General features: G+C 32.4%; 1 protein-coding gene across 1 annotated transcript in view; it reads right to left on the reverse strand.

Moving 5' to 3' along the window:
- LOC124360482 (sodium-coupled monocarboxylate transporter 1-like) overlaps positions 1–15,709 on the reverse strand; it is a 42,061-nt gene extending 26,352 nt beyond the window's left edge. Inside the window, exons 1-5 of the mRNA XM_046814149.1 lie at positions 15,535–15,709; positions 11,752–11,973; positions 10,331–10,490; positions 9,068–9,133; positions 7,514–7,565 (exon numbers count right to left, since the gene is read on the reverse strand). Of these exons, the coding sequence (XP_046670105.1) occupies positions 7,514–7,565; positions 9,068–9,133; positions 10,331–10,490; positions 11,752–11,966 (493 nt within the window). The 5' untranslated portion in view covers positions 11,967–11,973; positions 15,535–15,709. The remainder of the gene's footprint in view (positions 1–7,513; positions 7,566–9,067; positions 9,134–10,330; positions 10,491–11,751; positions 11,974–15,534) is intronic.
- Between the last annotated feature and the right edge of the window lie 3,592 nt (positions 15,710–19,301).

A 19,301-nucleotide genomic window follows, 5' to 3' on the forward strand; every position in this document is an offset into this window, starting at 1 on the left:
ATCTATCCGATATTACGTGTAGAGTATCAGTTTCGAGAATGCACTTATTAAAAAATCAAAACACATAAATCCGACTTCGAGGACAATGAATAGATTAGAGATTAACTAGTAGAAAAAACTAGAACTCTGAAAGATTTGTGATATCATCGAGTTAAAAATAGTTTAAGTTACATATCAAAACACGGAGATGGAAGAAAGGGGTTAATAATAACCATAAGAAGGAGGTTTTAGCAGGAATAATGGCAACGCACCAACGTTGTTCTCGCTTCATACCAGACACAGGAACATCTAGCTTGGATCATCAAGGCTTCCAGGGGTTCAGCCGATGTATATGAGTAGGGCCGTTGGTGTCACTGCTATCACTCCACGAAACAATCACTGGCATCGTGGGACACGTGGTTCAAGAGATTCCATCTGTCTAGTATATACTAACGAGTTACAACCGAGAGGACCTCCAAAGCAACTTCGGCACACAGCCAACAGGATACAAAAGGGCAGCTAGACCCATACTTTGACAGAGAGAAAATGAGACCGATTATACTAGACCATTTCGAGACGAGGTCCAAAGCGGCACTGGCAGGTACAGGCGTCCAGCAGACGCTTCTTCAGACAGACACATTACACTACGAGTATTAGCCCACCAATAGGAGAGCCATCGTCTCATCTGACGTCAGAGCTTAAAGTCCATCAAACGTATTGATTTTCTCTGCACTGAGAATATAAGTTCCAAACGAAGGTATTCTAAGAAAATAAAACTGACTCTAACTAAACATATTGTACATATCATACATCACGACTTCTTAAAATTATTGTTAGTCATGTTCTCTGTGCGAGCTTCACTAGGTCCGTTAGTGGAAACGCTTACATTGATTATAGACAGTCTCTCAGTATATCATAACAGGTCATTGATGAAGAAGTTTCCATCAGTGTCCAGACAGCAAAATTGTCAGAATTAAATCACAAATAACGATAATAATTCAAATAAACGGATACAACAGAGTATCGAGGGATGCGGCAGAAGGTAACGAAAGAGTCCTGCAGGGTTAAATCCTTTTTTTAATGCACAGTGGACAGACAGTCAAACGGAAGGACTGCCCTTTATATTTTAATCTCAACATACTCGTTGAACCAAGAGGAACATATGTTTAAAGTAGTTTCAAATCTCTAATACTCTTTCTATCGTAATCGTATAGACGTACTGTGAACAAACTGTCGGTGCTGTGAGCAAAATCACGTTTACGGCGTTGTGAGATTAGCCACTATGAACCACCACGGTATGATATGTGTAAGTGATGTCTGGAGTTTATAGATATAGAGAGTATAGGACTTGAGACTTATGTCAATTAGCTGTGAGCCCATGTATTATGATAAAGATATTCAGGTTTTCCGATCTGTAGATGTACTACGATCAGCCGTCGATTATTCATTATTAAACGTGACGTCAAGATAATGACATTTAAAGTTTCACAACATACAATCGTACTTCGCGAGAACATAGAAAAACCTGTAAAGATATTAGCCTGCCCTTGTGCTTGCTAAATGGAAAAACATGCAGTGCAGGTGAGTTTTACTATATGTAAATCAAGCTGCAGAACGAGGTAATAAATGGCTTTGATTTTATAGGTTACATAACTAACGATAATTAGCAATATAAATCGCAATAGGCTATGGGTTCAAGGTTTCTAGAGTACCTCCTAGGGTTTTTCTTAGGTTGTTTGTTCCGTGTGCTGTTCAGTTTCCTTAGAAGTTTGGTGGTCGGCATAGGACTTCTTGGAATACTTTTCATTTTTATAGACGTTTACAATTAAAACTTAAATTCACGCAACCTATTAAATTGTATAAAGTTTTTTACGCTATTAGGAGCATTCGTATATTATAAGAAAACTGTATTACATTTGAGTACCTTCGATTTTCGGTGTGAATGTGAAGTGAGATTAGATTTACTTTTGAGAATAAAATATACTTTTTTTAATAAAATAACACCTATTTCAATTACTATAGTCTTTAGTTTATTTATCATCAAGATTTCTGTTATTTTATTTATGAAAGCACGAACGAATAAATGTTTAGTTTCATAAACACGAATCTCAACTTATAATTAAGTTATTTAAAATTTATTGATAGGTTGCCAATGGACGGTTATCTGTTATTATCTCTATTCGTTTTCCTCCACATTGTTCATGAATATGACTAACTACGTGAAACTGTATCCTCTAAACCAATTATAAACAATTAGGAGGATTTAACAAATTAGTGCACATTAAAATATGAAGTCGTGGCTGTTATTAAACTGAAGTTTATTATTTTACATAAGTAAAACTCTTTAATAAGTAGCCTATTTTTCATTGTCCTATCATAACAAGAGCATAGTAATACGGACAAAAATAATGATAAGTCCAAACTGGAATTAGCAATATGGAAACAACTTAAAAGCTAAACATTATATAAGTTAAAACAATTACTACATACTAACCCGATGCTATTATTTTTTGTCAGAAATACCTATGGTCAGGATCAGCTCCGCTTAACATTAGTAGAAATTACATAACGGAGAAACCGACTCATAGACCTGTATTACCTTTCTTGTAGTAACTAAATCTCTGTGGTTGTTAAAATGCGTGTGGGACCGAGGAAATTTCAATGATATAACAGAATTAATTGCTAGGGCTGCTTCCGGTTGCAACTATTATAGGCGTTGGAACCTTGTTCCATGTACAACCTTGCAGTTTCGTTCTTTTCTACAACACTAAAAGGCTGCAGTTCTCACTCCAAGGTAAAACTAATTCTCTTTCTTTTTTCTCCTCTCTCAAATTTGTTCAGTTTCTGGTACAGATCTGGAAATATTCTTGTACATTCAGATATACAACAATCATAGAATTCTGAGCAGCACGCTTGCAATGTTCAGTGTCCGAAGTGTATCTCTGTCTCTCGCATATCGAGGCAATGTTTGGCTATGGTGTTTATTCCAACGTTACTAAGTCAACTTACTAACAGGGGTGCCTTAAACCATTGCTTTGTTGGTTTATATTAATGATGTTGGTCTGCATTTACCTTTAGCCAAACCGATTCTCCACGTGGATGATACTACCCTGCTATTCGGAGATCCGAATTGTAACCAGGAAGCCAGAGTATAGAGAACGATATATGGATTTAAAAACTGGGTTACAAACAATATTTGATTAGTTACTTTTGTAATGAAATATATATCATAGAAGACAACTTTTATCAAATTAGTAACACGAAATAAATTTGTTAATAAATACTTCAACATCGAAGAATCGTGAAGTTTCTGGGAATCACAACAATTAGGCCTAATTATTAACCTGACTAGAGGTCCTCATATTTATAAACCTATGTGCTTAATATATATATATATATATATATATATATATATATATACAGGGTGATTCGGTTAGTGTTACCGGCACTTTCTGAGCTGATTGTACTATAAAAATAAAGAAAAAAGTTCATATAAACATGGTCCGGAAATGCTTCCTTACTGGGTTATGGCCAATTGAAGATTTCACCAAAAATTGTGTGCAGGAGGTCAAATGATGATTTGCCGCGTGTTTATGAAGAGATATTTATAGGCGAATGCAACTTTTTCTAACGGATTTTTTAGATGAGAAATTGAATAAAGTTCATCTCATAGCTGTATCTCATTTAGTTTTTTTGTTATACTACAACAAAAAACAGAAATAAAATAATTTTGAAAACACTTTTTTAAGGTTTAACGGACAATTATTTTGTTAAATAGGCATTGAAGACCCACATTTTTACAAAGAAAACTTGCAGAAAATTTAATTCTGAATAAAATTATGTGCACACACGGCTATTAACAGCAAAGTATTAGTTTTTCTGGAATTTAATTTCACAACAAACATTCTACCAAGGAAGAAAATACGTATTTAGTAAATAAACACCGTAATGTAATGATATTACATTACGGTGTTTATTTATTAATGTACACAAATAATTGTTTAGCATACAATTGTAAATACGATTTTAATAGATTAATGCTCAACTAAAAAAACAATAAATACTATTACTTTTTAGGACTATCCAAATGGTTACATCATGTAACTACATATCTTTGTCACGTTAGCTTTACAGAAGGTAAATTATGTTTATAAGTTGGTATCACAAATCAGCTGTTCAACAATACACTGCCTGCAATTTTATTGAGGAATCCAAATTATTTGTTACCAATTCTGTACTAGTTTTAATGAGTGCAATTTAATACAATTAATTTACTACTCGTTTGTTAGTGAAGTGTATTTTAAAGTAACTTACTATCACAATTGCAATGCCTTTGTTATTTACAACGGAAGAATATGCCGACATGGTATTTGTCTTAGGCGTTTGTGACGGAAATGCAACCGCTGCTACTGCAGAATACCGAAGACGATTTCCTAATCGCAGAGTTCCAAACCCAAAAACGATCAGTGGATCATTTCGTACCCTAAGAGTAACAGGTAAACTTCCTAGTATTAATAATTATCGGGATCGCCCTGCCCAGTGCCCAGAATAATGTAGATATGGAAGAGGCTATAATCATGGCTACTGAACGCAGTCCTGGTGTCAGTACACACGGCGTCTTTCTAGGCGATTCGCAGTGTCTCAGTCTGAAGTATGGAGAACTTTGCGCAAAAATAGCATGTTCCCTTACCATAAACAACAAGTTCAAAGTATTCAACCAACAGATCCTCCTCTTCGATTGGAATTTTGCAACTGGTTAATTAGAAACCGTCAACATCATAGAACCATTTTATTCACTGATGAAGCTCAATTTACCCGAGATGGCGTCAACAACCTTTCACAATGAACACACTTGGGCAGAGGGAAATCCACATAGTACAATCGTGCGCAACTTTCAACACAGATTTAGTGTAATGTATGGGTGTGGACTCATTCATGATCGATTAATAGGACCATTCATTCTCCGAGGACATCTAAATTCCCGCATGTACCTAGAATTTCCTTACAGAACAACTACCACTATTATTAGAAGATGTTCCATTAGCAGCAAGGTGCAATATTATTTATCAACATGATGGTGCCCCTGCCCACTTTTCCCCCATAATGTAACAATGCACTTAAACGAGCAGTTTCCCGGGCGATGGATTTGGTCGCGGTGGACCACACACTTGGCCACCAAGACCACCAGATCTAACTCAATTAGATTTCTGTATATGGGTTGGATGAAGAACCTGGTGTACCAGGAAAAAAGTAAATACACGTGAAGAGTTAATAAATCGAATTGAAGATGCCGCCGCACAAATCAAAAACAATCGTGCAGCGTTGCGGAGGATAACTCGATCAATCAGAAAGCGAGCTGCTAAGTGTATTGAAGTACAAGGACTGATTTTTGAACACCTGTTATGAAAGTGGTATGTAGTATTATAAGCTTTAGATGAAAAACAATAATTTATTTAAAACTTAATTTAAATTGCATCCTAATAAATCTTATGTGTAGGCTACTCTATGTCATTAAAATGCGGTTTTCCTTTGCTTTGGAATTTCTTGCTTGGTAGAATGTTTGTTGTAAAATTAAATTCCAGAAACTAATACTTCGCTGTTAATAGCCGTGTGGCACATAATTTTATTCAGAATTAAATTTTCTGCAAGTTTTCTTTGTAAAAAATGTGGGTCTTCAATGCCTATTTAACAAAATAATTGGCCCGTTAAACCTTAAAAAAGTGTTTTCAAAATTATTTTATTTTCTGTTTTTGTAGTATAACAAAAAAAACTAAATGAGATACAGCTATGAGATGAACTTTATTCAATTTCTCATCTAAAAAATCCGTTAGAAAAAGTTGCATTCGCCTATAAATATCTCTTCATAAACACGCGGCAAATCATCATTTGACCTCCTGCACACAATTTTTTGGTGAAATCTTCAATTGGCCATAACCCAGTAAGGAAGCATTTCCGGACCCATGTTTATATGAACTTTTTTCTTTATTTTTTATAGTACCAATCAGCTCAGAAAGTGCCGGTAACACTAACCGAATCACCCTGTATATATATATATATATATATATATATATATATATATATATATAATATATATATATATATATATATATATATGAATTAAGTTCTTTAATATATATGAAGTATATATATATATATATATTATATATATATATATATATATATATATATATATATATTAAAGACCAATTTATATGTAACGCAGAGGAACACAGGTTTTTCTTAGGGTGAACTGCTATATAGAGGCATTTTGTTTTTATTAAACTTCCATCAATTATTAAAAGCTGTCAAAATATGAGGACCTCTATTTAAAATTACTCTAAAAATATTTATTGTACCCTGAGTTTTACGATAGACTGGGGGTTTTAACTAGCTGAAACTGACATTAAGGATTTTTAATCATGCATGTGAAATATGTTAATTAAAGCCTTGATAACTGAGATATACAATGACTGTTTTTAAATGTATCTGTTCAGATAATAAATTAATTTGAACCTATAGTACTATTTTAGAAATGCCCTCTACTTCTATAAAAATGTCGTAATAACATAATAATATTTCAGCAAAAACACAAATACAGTTCATAGTGCAATACACTTCTTAAGTTCTCACAATAATCTTTAAGTAGTATGTTATGTTTCTCAAAAAATGTCAGATTATGTAAGACATAACTGTAAATGGAAGAAAAAATAGAAACATGCTTAATAAATCTTCAAGATTACTAATTTCGTATTTGAATGCTGTTTATAATATTTCTATAGTTTTCTACGTAATCCCGGTTGATGCCAGAATACATTATTAATAATATAGAATCATTAATAAAAATATTAGAACTTTCGTTAGAAAATTGAGAAACAAAGATAACGGCGATAGTTTGACATATTTTAAAATTGTTTCAAACTTTGTATACTAAAGTAATTGCATTGTTTATATCCAATTCTATCTGATTTTAACTGTTGGAATTGGGTATTAGGTTCAAATTGAATCAAGGTATCCCACGTACTAAGTATTTATAAAATACGTAAACAGCGTAACGTCAACTAACGCAGATAGTATTTTAATAAAATATATTTAATAAGATAGATCTTTGTGTAGAATGCATTGCAAGTTAACGGCACTTTCTAGAACACGCAAGTACAGTACGCTAGAACATCATTTTCGTTATTTGTTTATTTGTGAGAATGGCGATCTAACACAATCTAATAAAGAAACTCATTTCTGATTATCTCTACCGTAGTAGCAACATCGTAATGGTGACACCGTAGAGGCAACGCCGTAGTAGTAAAATAACACTTGTCTTAAATAAGATTGGAAAATACAAATAACAATTTCATAATTTATAAACAACTAGTACAACTATTGTATTTAAGTAACACCCTGACATGATTCCAAGTACGATTATTTTCATGTTATATCTCATTCCGTATACGAATATTTTACCGGGTTAATTGCTATAACCCGAGTTGATCGAATTAAAGTTGAACTCATAAAAGTTACAGTTCTATTTATAACTTACCTTGATTAAAAGCTAATGCAGGAACATATATCACCAAGGGAAGCCAAATCAACTGAAAAGACACAAATGAAATTAAATATGTTGAGAAAATGTTAAATAAATCTTTTGGATACTAAAGCTTAACAAAAACAAAATTACAAGTAGGTCTTCACTGCAGCTACAAATTACTGAGCACAAAGGCTTTACATTCAGTTTTATACAAATAATGTAAACTGTTGTATTTAATGACATACAACAAACATAATTAATTGAATATGGTACTTAAGAATAATATATAGAATGTTTTTAGGCGTTAATACTCGCCTTGATCCTATTACGACTGAACGACAACTAAACGTTGAAATTATTTGATAAAATCTATGGTTAATGTCATTCTAAAAGTTTCGGTTCAAATCAGTTATAATTTTTAAAGATAACAGTTTTAACAATAATTAATACAATCTTATCCCACATACAAACCAATAGCCTCAAATAGTACTTTTATCCATCAATATACATTTTATTATCATTAATTCTTTTTATTTATCGATTTATATGTGAAAACAAATCCAATTTTATGTTTTTACTTGCATTACGAGCAATAAAATACTAGTTTATAATGTAATTTTTAATACTTCATACTGTCCTCTTTTTTAATTTGATTTGTCCTCCATTATTAACCCAAAAGTCCTCATTTTAGGAATTTGCGTCTGTTCACCATGGGTAGGGTAATGGATATGAGAAGATGCTTCCCTCTAATGAAATATGTAGTCCGTTTCTGTACAAATATTTCACATATCTTCGGCTTTTTGATAAACAACTTTTTTAGAATAATAAATGTCATAACCGAATGTGCCTACACTTTTTTATTACTTAGTATATTACAAGTACGCCAGGACTTTGCATATCCAAATCAGATTGTATATTTTTATCTGCAAGAAATGTAATTCTTTTATTGTAGTTGATACATTTTTATCAGCCAACATTTGTGTCCACTGACCAAATCATAGACAAAAGTCCACCTCCCAATTCCTACTGTTTCTAAAATGGGGCATCTATTTTTTTTTTAATTGGTGATAAAAAATAAAATAGTATTAAATTACGCAATATTACCAACATACTCCAATTTTATGAAATTCTAAATACATTTTTTAATTTGGAAATCATTTTATTTTTATGATATTCTGTTTTCGAATATTTTATTTAATATTTTTTATAAAAATCTATGATCTCTTTTTAACGTAAGTTGATCAATTATAGATCTTACAAAATAGTTAACATTTTGTTATACTACTTATAATCTGCACATACAAACTTTTTTTTGTTTCTTAATTGAGCCTTTTAGTAGTATAAATATGTATTTGCATTATATTGGAAGTATTTTATTTATTTGGTGAGGAAGGAAGTTTATATAACTAGATATATACCTTTCCTTATTAGTAAATTAAATTACAATTTAAACCAAGTTGAAGTGCTCGATTTCGATCAGCGGGCCTATTAGTGTTATATAAGCGTTAGACAGTTATACTACTGTACACTATCGTTTATACACTAATGATCACCATTTAAACTTACAATTGAAATACAAAACAGGGCAGATCCCAGAAGGCGGACTCTCTTATCAAAACGAAGTGCTAAGTACTGAAAACAGAGGTAATTATTATTACAACATAATACCATGTGTGTTGTAGAATACGTACCAATAAATCGTAGTATAAGTTAACTAAATTATTATATGTTCTTGCTATAACTATTTTATAGGCCCTTTCATTTTAATACATATTGCCTATTTCAGTATAAATATTCTAAGGTGATATATTCCAACATATTAATATTGAAGTAATGTACTATATATTTCGCATTACGCTTCTTCAGGTTACAGTTTAACAAATTTAAACACATAACATAACCAAAAGCATAAAATACAAACAGATAAATAAATGAGTAAACATAATATTTTTTAATTGTTCAATACTGTGGTTGTGTTCAAAGATGTGATGAGTGTTCAGATGATCTAAATTAATTATCGAAGATTCAATCCATAAAGAAATTTCCGATTTAGTGACAATTTATTATCCTTGTTCTAAATTTCTTAATTCTGATGTGTTTGCATTTTTATTAATTTTTGGTATTGTTTTTACTTTGCATACGTTTTCAAAAGATTCGTTGTGTACTCGTATTTTACCACATATGACTAACGATTGTTTTCACCATTATGCTTGAAATCAGAACGGTGACATGTCATGCTTATTCTTAGATTATTTGTTGTAGAGCGAATATGGTCTTTCGGGCAATTTTTGCATTTTATTTTATACACTAAGTTTTTTCTATCACATGTCAAATCACCAATAACTTTGTAAACTTTTTTAGTCGAATTGCTTTTCAATTCTGAAGACATGGATGTGCTCCGTTGAATTTGTGTATATTTCTTATATATATACAACTACCTAACTATATAACTGTGTTCTCTCAAAACGTGAAAATTAGCCAATGTAACTTAAAAAAAAAAAAACAAAAATATTAAGACAGGACTGGTTCTTGTATCATGACAGACAATCTCACAAGCAAATTAACGTGAAGTTTGAAAAATGTACATAATATTTTACATATGTATAAGTATTCAAATTTTATTTACATTTTTAACAAGAGTTAGAGATTGACTCTTGAAAGAAGTATAGTAGTATTACCGATATAGACTGTTATAAAACTAATAATTACTAATTTTAATCATGTATACTACTGATTACTCATCAACTCTCAAAATAATTAGTGAGAACCTAAATATCGTCAGTAATTAACTAACTCCATATTATTAGATACAAAAAGAGATGCGATTACCTCATAAGAAGAAGTAAGCTTTAGATCATGGAAGACTGGCAGATAGCAGTGGCTCATGACCAGACCCATGATGAATACTCCACCTATTGTGTAGAGATACTGCATGCCGTACACGTACACTTCTGTTGGTGTCCCTAGCAGCGTTATCCCGGAGATGTAACTGGCAACAAATGTTGTATAAGGTTAAGACTCTAGAATCTGACATCTGAATTAGACTCTAGGATCATGTAGATCAGACAGGTTAAGTCTCTGAAATCTGGGCTTGTAGAGCAGACAGGTTATAACTCTAGAACTTGGGCTTGTGGAGCAGACAGGTTACGACTCTAGAATCTGGGCTTGTGGAGCAGACAGGTTAAGACTCTAGAGTCTGGGCTTGTGGAGCAGACAGGTTAAGACTCTAGAGTCTGGGCTTGTGGAGCAGACAGGTTAAGACTCTAGAGTCTGGGCTTGTGGAGCAGACAGGTTAAGACTCTAGAGTCTGGGCTTGTGGAACAGACAGGTTACGACTCTAGAATCTGGGCTTGTGGAGCAGACAGGTTAAGACTCTAGAGTCTGGGCTTGTGGAGCAGACAGGTTAAGACTCTAGAGTCTGGGCTTGTGGAACAGACAGGTTACGACTCTAGAGTCTGGGCTTTTGGAGCAGACAGGTTAAGACTCTAGAGTCTGGGCTTGTGGAGCAGACAGGTTAAGACTCTAGAATCTAGCCATAACAGTGGCCCATAAGCTGGTCCTTTATTATTAATCTTGAACATCTCTGCACATGACAGATATCATTACAGTGATACATTAGTAGTTGTACATTAGTAGTGATATCTCTGTGAAGTAAATGACAATACTGAAATAAAACGTTAATTTAGATGTATACGTGATAATGGTATCAAAGTTAAAGAAATGCACCAAATTTTAACAGTCTATTTTCATAGCATTACTTCGTTTTTACATAAGAGTGTAGACATTTTTGAGCCAGTTAAATAAATACGTTACCTTTATTTTAGACAAATCTTATAGCAATTGAATGTGTAACTTTGCTTTAATGTTTTTTTTTTTAATACGATTTTCCACTTTGTTATGATGCTTACCATTTCTTATGAAAAAGTATAAAATAAATCTTTCATTATTTTTGTATTTATAAGTTACTAATCCAATGAATCGTGTACCACATTTGAACGCTCTGCCTGAAACACTCAGTTAATGTAACGACCAGAGAGACAGATATAAAACAAAGAGTCAGTCGTTATGTATCATAAGTAGCAGAGCCTACTTTAATAAAATGTTGATAACTCATATAAATTAGCTGTAAGACATTGTGTTTCTAACGAACAACTATTTTGAACAAATTACTTTTGATTAAATATGCAAAATAACACGTAATAAAGATTGAAAATTTTTATATCCTTGTTGAAGTGACCACTTGTTCTTACCTCGCTATGAGAGACAGAGAAATCGGAATGACGGTCATCTTTCTTCCTCCAACCAGATAATCCTCGGTAGACGCTGCTTTCTCGATGAATCCGAAGTAGACTCCAATACCCGCACAGACGATTAGCATGAGGACAAACACAATGTAGTCCGACACCGAGAAGCTTTGTAAAACTTGCCCCATCTCCTCTACTGTCATCGTTTGATCAGAAGGCATTCTTTACCTACAAAAAATTTTAATATTTTGGTTTTTGAACATTAAAGTATTCTATTAGCATGCAATTGTTTGCTTAAGAAAATCTTCAATAAGAAGCTTTATGGAGCGTATAGAGGAATTCTGACCAGTCTCTGAACTTAAACCTAATAAAAGACACAGTTAATAAGAATATCTGCCTGTATAAGCTATAAACCACGATTTTGTGCCGAAAACTGAAAATGGAAATAAGATTATAAAATTCTATCACTTATATAATTTATGCATAGCGTGACTGGAAATGTTTAATAATGAATGTATTTATCAACCTTTTTCCTACTTAAATAATACCAGTATTGGTCGGATACTTTTTTATTTTGTAGAAATTCTTTAGTTATTCATTATTTTACTATCTTTATAAAATAAAAATACATTTGTTAGTGGTACGTTTCTTACAAATACTACTTCTGTCAAGTACTTTGAGCCACGCAATTAACAACGTGTTTCCTACTTAGACTGTGTGTTCTATATTTCATAATTTAAAGAGTTTTTTAATTATGTATTTTTCATATTCAATTTAATTAACTTTAAATGTTACTTCCTTTCCTATAAGTTTATAACATGTGTTTAGTGTAGGCTATATATACTAAAACAGGTGAACAGGTTAATTCTCTTCAAGAAAAGCCATTGTATAATGGTTTGACATATTCAAAAATGTTGTATCTGTTACACTTCTTCAGATAAATATTTACAATAAATATGAAGTAAAAGGAAAGTGAGTACGGAGTTTGGAGAATGCGTGTGAAGAAAATATGAAATTTATCTTCATTTGGACTTCTCGGATGTACTGTTTGAAGAACTAGTTGGCGTGCAGTTATACTTCTTCAATTTAATCTGTTAAGTTTTTGTTAAGTTTTCATTGGTATATGTATAAGCCGAGATTCATTATAATATAATAAAACTACGGGTACAATATCACTCACGTGTACGGAACTGTGTGTTACTCTCAGATAAGTAACTAATTACTTAGAATAAAATTAATAAATTTACTGGTATAGTAAACTATGTATATAATTTTAATTTGTTAAATACTTTCATGAAATTAATTTAGGGATTGATTAAAAAGTATTTTAATTAAGATTTAGACACTACGAACTTGTGCAATGTTTGATGCTAAATGTATTTTCCGATACTGTAGGAGTAAAATGTAGATTGAGTGCATAACAAATTTAATTTAATCTAGAAGAATAAACTGAAGATGCATTATTATTATAGAAGGTTAATTTATATACTAGCACTACCACTGTTTATTGGATGAATGACTTCATTATTTAAATAAGCATAAGGATATGATTTTTGTATAAGCATATGAATTATTTTAAAATACGTATATGTACTTGGTCTGTTTCAATGTTAATGTATACTGCTCAGAACTTTGAACGACAACTTCTAGATATTATATATGACATAAAAAATTGAGGGAATAAAAAAGTTTGTGATGTTATAATTAATTGTCAAACTCATATTGATTTTAACCTACTTTGCAGAACAACTTCAATATAACAATTAATTTTATAACTTTGAACGGACGCCATCTTGAAACTTTAAGATATATAAAAATCGTTTGTTGATTTGAGTTGTTTGAAATTGCTGAAAGTTTCTGGAAGAAAACTTCATTTTTAATATTTGCTGTGAAGTAGTCGAGATAAAAATGCTGTAAAAATATCCAAGGCATATATACCTGCAGTAACATACTAAGTTTAGTTTCAACCAATCAGAAATGTAGCACCTTATCGTATTCATTCGTTTTGCCGCTGTCACTATCTAATTTATAACTTAGATAACGGTATAACGTATTACTTAGAATTCTTAGATCATAGAATTTTAGGAAATCTTCTTACTTAGATGTACGGTCGCTATCTTGAACCGTTACTTTAGATAAAAACATTTGTAAAGTTTTATGGTGTACTTTTATATCATCTACTTTGTTGGAAAAACTTCCATCTTGAAACGATTGTTGGTTGATACTGACTAACAAAGTTAAGATAAACCATTTTCCTTTCGCCTCCACTCTTTACTTTTGTCTGATATTTTGTGAAAATTTTAACATAGGCTAATAGCTAATTTTAGGCTAATTTTAACATAATTAAATACAGAATATACCTAAGCTCCTAAACTGGTTGCAAGGCTTAATAGTCTTTCGGCATATAAACGGTTATTTATGAATGAGTAAATTATTTATCACCCCAGGGGCTGGGAATATTTTGTTTCTATCTACCTGCACAATATCTCGAAAGCATACTGAACTATATAGGCTACTTAAAAGTTTGCATGAAACTTCATATCTATATAGGCAACACTGAATTCAATGATGGTGAATGTCAGCCCATGGAATTTGATATTATGGGTAACCACGATTTCAACGAGAAAATAGCAATATAAATACATTTTTAAGCAAACTGAGTACAATTGTATGATATTTTAACATGTGACATTTTTATTCTTAGAGTAACAAGAAACAAAGAATGTAATGGAAGTCAATGTTCAAATAAATATATAATAGGTAAATTATAATTATTATTTTATTAATTAGTAAATTTATAAATTATATGGAAACAATTTTATTTCATCGCTCTCTTGTGTTGTGGTACTATAAATGATCGGAACTTTTATTGTTTGAACACATCTAAGAAATCTAACTTAATGAACAAAATTAAGTAAAATTAAGAGTGGATTTGAATCTAACTAAATTGGCAGCAGTAAGTTAGTTTAGAAGTTTGATAATTTTAGACCTTATATATTTATCAACATCATATACGTTACAAATTTATACATCATAACATCAACATATTTATATTGAATGTAAATGTATCATGTTGCAAGATATCTCATAACATCTGTATTCTTGAAAATTTGCTTATGGTTTCATTTCTACATAGACAAAGTTGAGTTTTATGATGGCACATGTGTATCAATGGAATTTAGCTGAGCATCGTTGAGCCTATCACTCAGTAAGATGAAACAATTTTTTTCTACATAAGAGGGGGGGGTACAAAAATGTTTTTCTGTATGATTTCTAATCTAAGTTACCTATCTTTCCACAGGGGATCTCAAGAATTAAATGAGCTATACATTTGAAATTTTACATGCAACCTCAGCGAAGCCATCGTTATACACCTACCCTTGTCATTCAGTCATGCATATGTCGCAAATAACATGTTATATAAATTCATCGGATTAAGTTGATATAAGTAGATAGATATAGGCTACTCGTAATAGAGAATCATGAAATATTGTCATATAAACGAGATGTTTAAGTGTACATACCAATTTCCAATAAATTGTATTTTGCAGCCTATGCCAAGAAACCTTTTTATTTTATCTTAACAAGATTAAAATAAAAATAAAAATTTTGCTTATAAATGTTTCTAACTAGAAAAATCATGATTGATAAACTGTATATATGAAACTACATAAGCCGGGTGACGTGTAAGTAACAGTTTAGTGGTACACTTTTATACTTCAACACTAGAGATAACTAATACATTTAATAGATAGTGTAATAAATAATCAATGAAATACGATAACTTACGCTTTTACGGAAACAAGTATAAGTCGATACAAATTAAACACTATCAATGGAAGTTTTATTTAAACGAGTCATGTGTTTGGAATTATTTAATGTAAAACCTGGAAGACACACGCATGCTGACAGAGGGACACTAAATGTGACCTCTGCAAGTGTTCCAGATCGTCACAATAGAGTAATTGTTACAGCGACCTTTAGTCTAATCCACTTACTTAAACTCTGATTTCGCGACCCCACGTATACCTACTCTGATTAAATTATATCGAGCAGGCTTCCTACCCGTGCAGCCCCCGCTCCTTACCGACCAATTGAAAGATTGCAGGGTGCTGCTATATTTAGCTCACTCGTCTGCTAGTATCGGACGTTTTAGACTCAACTCCAGGAACTTGGAGTTTACCACATAATATAGTCTTTTAGACAATACAAAATATTTGACCTTGTAGGATATTCTACTTTTGCAAAAAGGTCGGTTAGTTCTAAAGATGCTGCACGTTTTTTATTTCTTAAAGAAGAATGCATTTTAGTTTAAAACGGTCGGCGAATAAAGTGATTTTAATAACAAATCATTATCATCAATAATTATAGCTTTGTTTAACATTTCGTTAATGTACTCGTTAACAATGCCAACAAAAATTGTAATGCTTATTCACAGTTATTCATAGTTTTACTTAATAATATGCTGTAAGAAAAATCGCACTTACATAGCGTTGTGATCATAACCAAAATTTTAAACAATTGTTTTTTTTTTCAAAGGCCTGTACATAAAGAAAGCACCTACATTTAAAGCTATGTTTTAAAATTTAAAGATGTTTATTCTTGTTTAAGAAGACGTATAATTTTATTTTTATACGAAAAGGTTTATCATAATATCTCAGAATTTGTATATATTTTCTTATTTTGTAACCTTATATTCGAAATCTTTGTTCTTTGATTATAAAATTTGGGAGAATTTCATTCCCATTATTCCTTTTTTATCACAATTTCTCAGTATTTTTTATGATTTTCTTGATTTATATGCTGACATTCGAAATCTTTGTTCTCAATTTAGGTAGATTTTAAAATTTGGGTGAGGTTCGTCCTCCTTATTCCTCAGGGGAGTGGAGTAGATTTTGAGTTGAGTTACGTTGATTCGTAAAATCACGTTGTTTATTATATCTTGCTCAAATTACGAGAATAAACGTAGGATAGTTGCTTTAATTATATATTGTTTTATCCACATAACCAATAGCTGGTTGTCAGTTGAGTATATATTTTAGTATAATACTAGCCCTTTTTTATACTACTGCCCATCCTTTGTTTCTTTACGCTATATTGGTGGTTAAACTAACTATAATAATGTTTATTCTTAGTTCATTTTTGTGGTTTATGGTTTAGAATAGAGTATTAGTAAAGTTATGTAGATGACTGTATGGCATATAAATAAAGACGATTTGTCACTGTTTCGTTTGCAGTTTATTTGTAATTACTTAAAGAAAATGATCTAAATCCGGACCCCTACCCAAAGTGGACCCCTAGGGCTACAGACTCCGCGCTGTGCTGAACTCTGGTGGAAATCCCTCTAAACTTTAGTTTAGGCTTGTGCCACTATGTAGTGGAGCACTTGCGTCATGTCGCTTGCTCAGATGACAACATGTGTTTTTCGTGAAATCAAAGTTATGAGACATTCCTACTTATTGCTACTTTTCGTTAGGATACTCGAAGGATATGTGTATAATATCTATACATATTCTTTAATGGGAAGGATTAGGGATTGTGTTTATATCTAAGCTATGTTATTTTGACGTTTATTTAAAAGGTTATTTTAATTATAAATCTGATAGTATGGGCGATTCGAATCGGACACCTTTCTAGCTCACAAATCGGACCCCTTATTTTTAATGCATAATGTAAGTTTTCTTCGCACAACGTATTTTTATTGTTTTGGATTTCTGTTCCAGAATCCAAGGCAATAAAATGGTGAACACGAAGCAGGAGAGGAGTCCAGCGAAAATAAAAGAGGCTATAGATGCTATTAAAAGTATTTTTTTTTAATGGAAAATGGAAAGTACGCAGTATAATGTTCCGAAAACTACGCTAATGAGATTATCTAACAATGAAATACGGCATCATGCTAAATTATCAAAAAGGAAACCTACTAACTGTATATCTTACAGCAGTGCCTTTGGGTTTACTGAAGAAGATACACAGAAGTTATATTAACTTGTAGAAGAAGTTTACGATAAAGGAAAGTTCGCCCCAGAAGCTATATATAATGTGGACGAAAGCGGAATCACTGTCGTACAATCTAAAGTTGCGAAAGTAATCGGCCTGATGGGGAAAGACAAATAGTTCCTTTAACGTCAGCACAGAGAGGAGCTTTGTAACCTATAATGTGTTGTATGAATGCTGCTGGTTTTTTGTACCTCCTCTGGTAATTTTTCCACGCAAAAATATGAGAGAACAATTGAAGAAAGGGGCGCCGCCATGCACAATATTTGCATCCTTCTGGTTGTATACAAACCAATCTATTCACTCAATGGTTCCAACATTTCATTAAAACACCAATCCTGTAAAAGAAAATCGTGTGCTACTTATCTTGGATGGGCACTTTAACTACACACAGAACTTTGATCTGGCGAGAGCAAACCATGTTACCACAATTTATTCATATCCTCATAGTTCGCATAAAATTGCAGCCGTTGGATAGGACGTTTATGAGTCCTTTGAAATTCTACTACACCGAAGAAATCAGGCAGTGGGTAATCAAAAACAAAGGGCATCCTTTGCTTATGACATCATGGAGCTATTTGGCAAAGCTTATGTCAAATTTCAAACAGCCCAAATTGCTATCAATGGTTTTAAAGTTACAGGGATGTACCCCTTGAACAAAACTCTTTTTTCAGATGCAGAATACACCGAAGAAGCAAACAACCTCTTTTTATGAAACCGTCAGGAGTTGATATTAGAAAATCCATCAACTTGTTGAAAAACTAGGCAGAACCAAGCCATCGACATCTTCAGCAGCTCAGCCATAGCTATTCAATCCAAACAAGCCATCAACATCTTTGGCAGGTCAGGGGTTGACTCCACCACCCATAAGTGCATCACCAGAATTTAGCTTATCTACCAAAAACGTCCATTCGACACATTTTCGGTCCCGCATATCAAAAAGTGGACCTCTACAAAGGGACGAAAAGGTTGTAGTTCTACTGTAATCACTTTCTAGCCATACAAAACGCAACTGGTTGAAACTCAGAAAGCTTAAGAAGAGAAAGAAGCTACAAAGCAACAGAGGCATGGTCATTGGTCAAGGACAATAGAGCAGACGTGGTCGCGACTTCGTTTCAAGAAAGAAGACATAAACACAGCAATGAAGAACATGACATCATCTCTAGTGGAACTTTTGAATTAGAAGTCTTTCCAGGAGTTAAACCTTCCCAAGATGATGTAGACGCTGAGTGCATCTTCTGTCCCGGGAAGTTTCAGAGGACACAAAAGGAAAGTTGTCGGTCATGTGCCTGATGTGTAGCTTGTGGGCACATACAGAGTGTGCAGATGCTGAAAAAGACAATTAAATTTGTGACATGTGCTGCTAAAGGCAATGTTTCATACATTTTTCGACTTTTGTTTCATTTTGTAATTTTTCTACTTAAAAATACGTATTTGGTTTTATTAGAGCAATACTTCTAACCTTAATTGTGTTTTATTTCACTGTGACATCTATGCAACTCATTTTCATTGCTATTTCGAATATTTTAAAAGGAGTCCGAATTAGGCAATTTTCCAAAAAG

The sequence above is a fragment of the Homalodisca vitripennis genome, chromosome 4 (assembly GCF_021130785.1).
Source record: "Homalodisca vitripennis isolate AUS2020 chromosome 4, UT_GWSS_2.1, whole genome shotgun sequence".
In the NCBI taxonomy this organism is placed as follows: Eukaryota; Metazoa; Arthropoda; class Insecta; order Hemiptera; family Cicadellidae; genus Homalodisca; species Homalodisca vitripennis.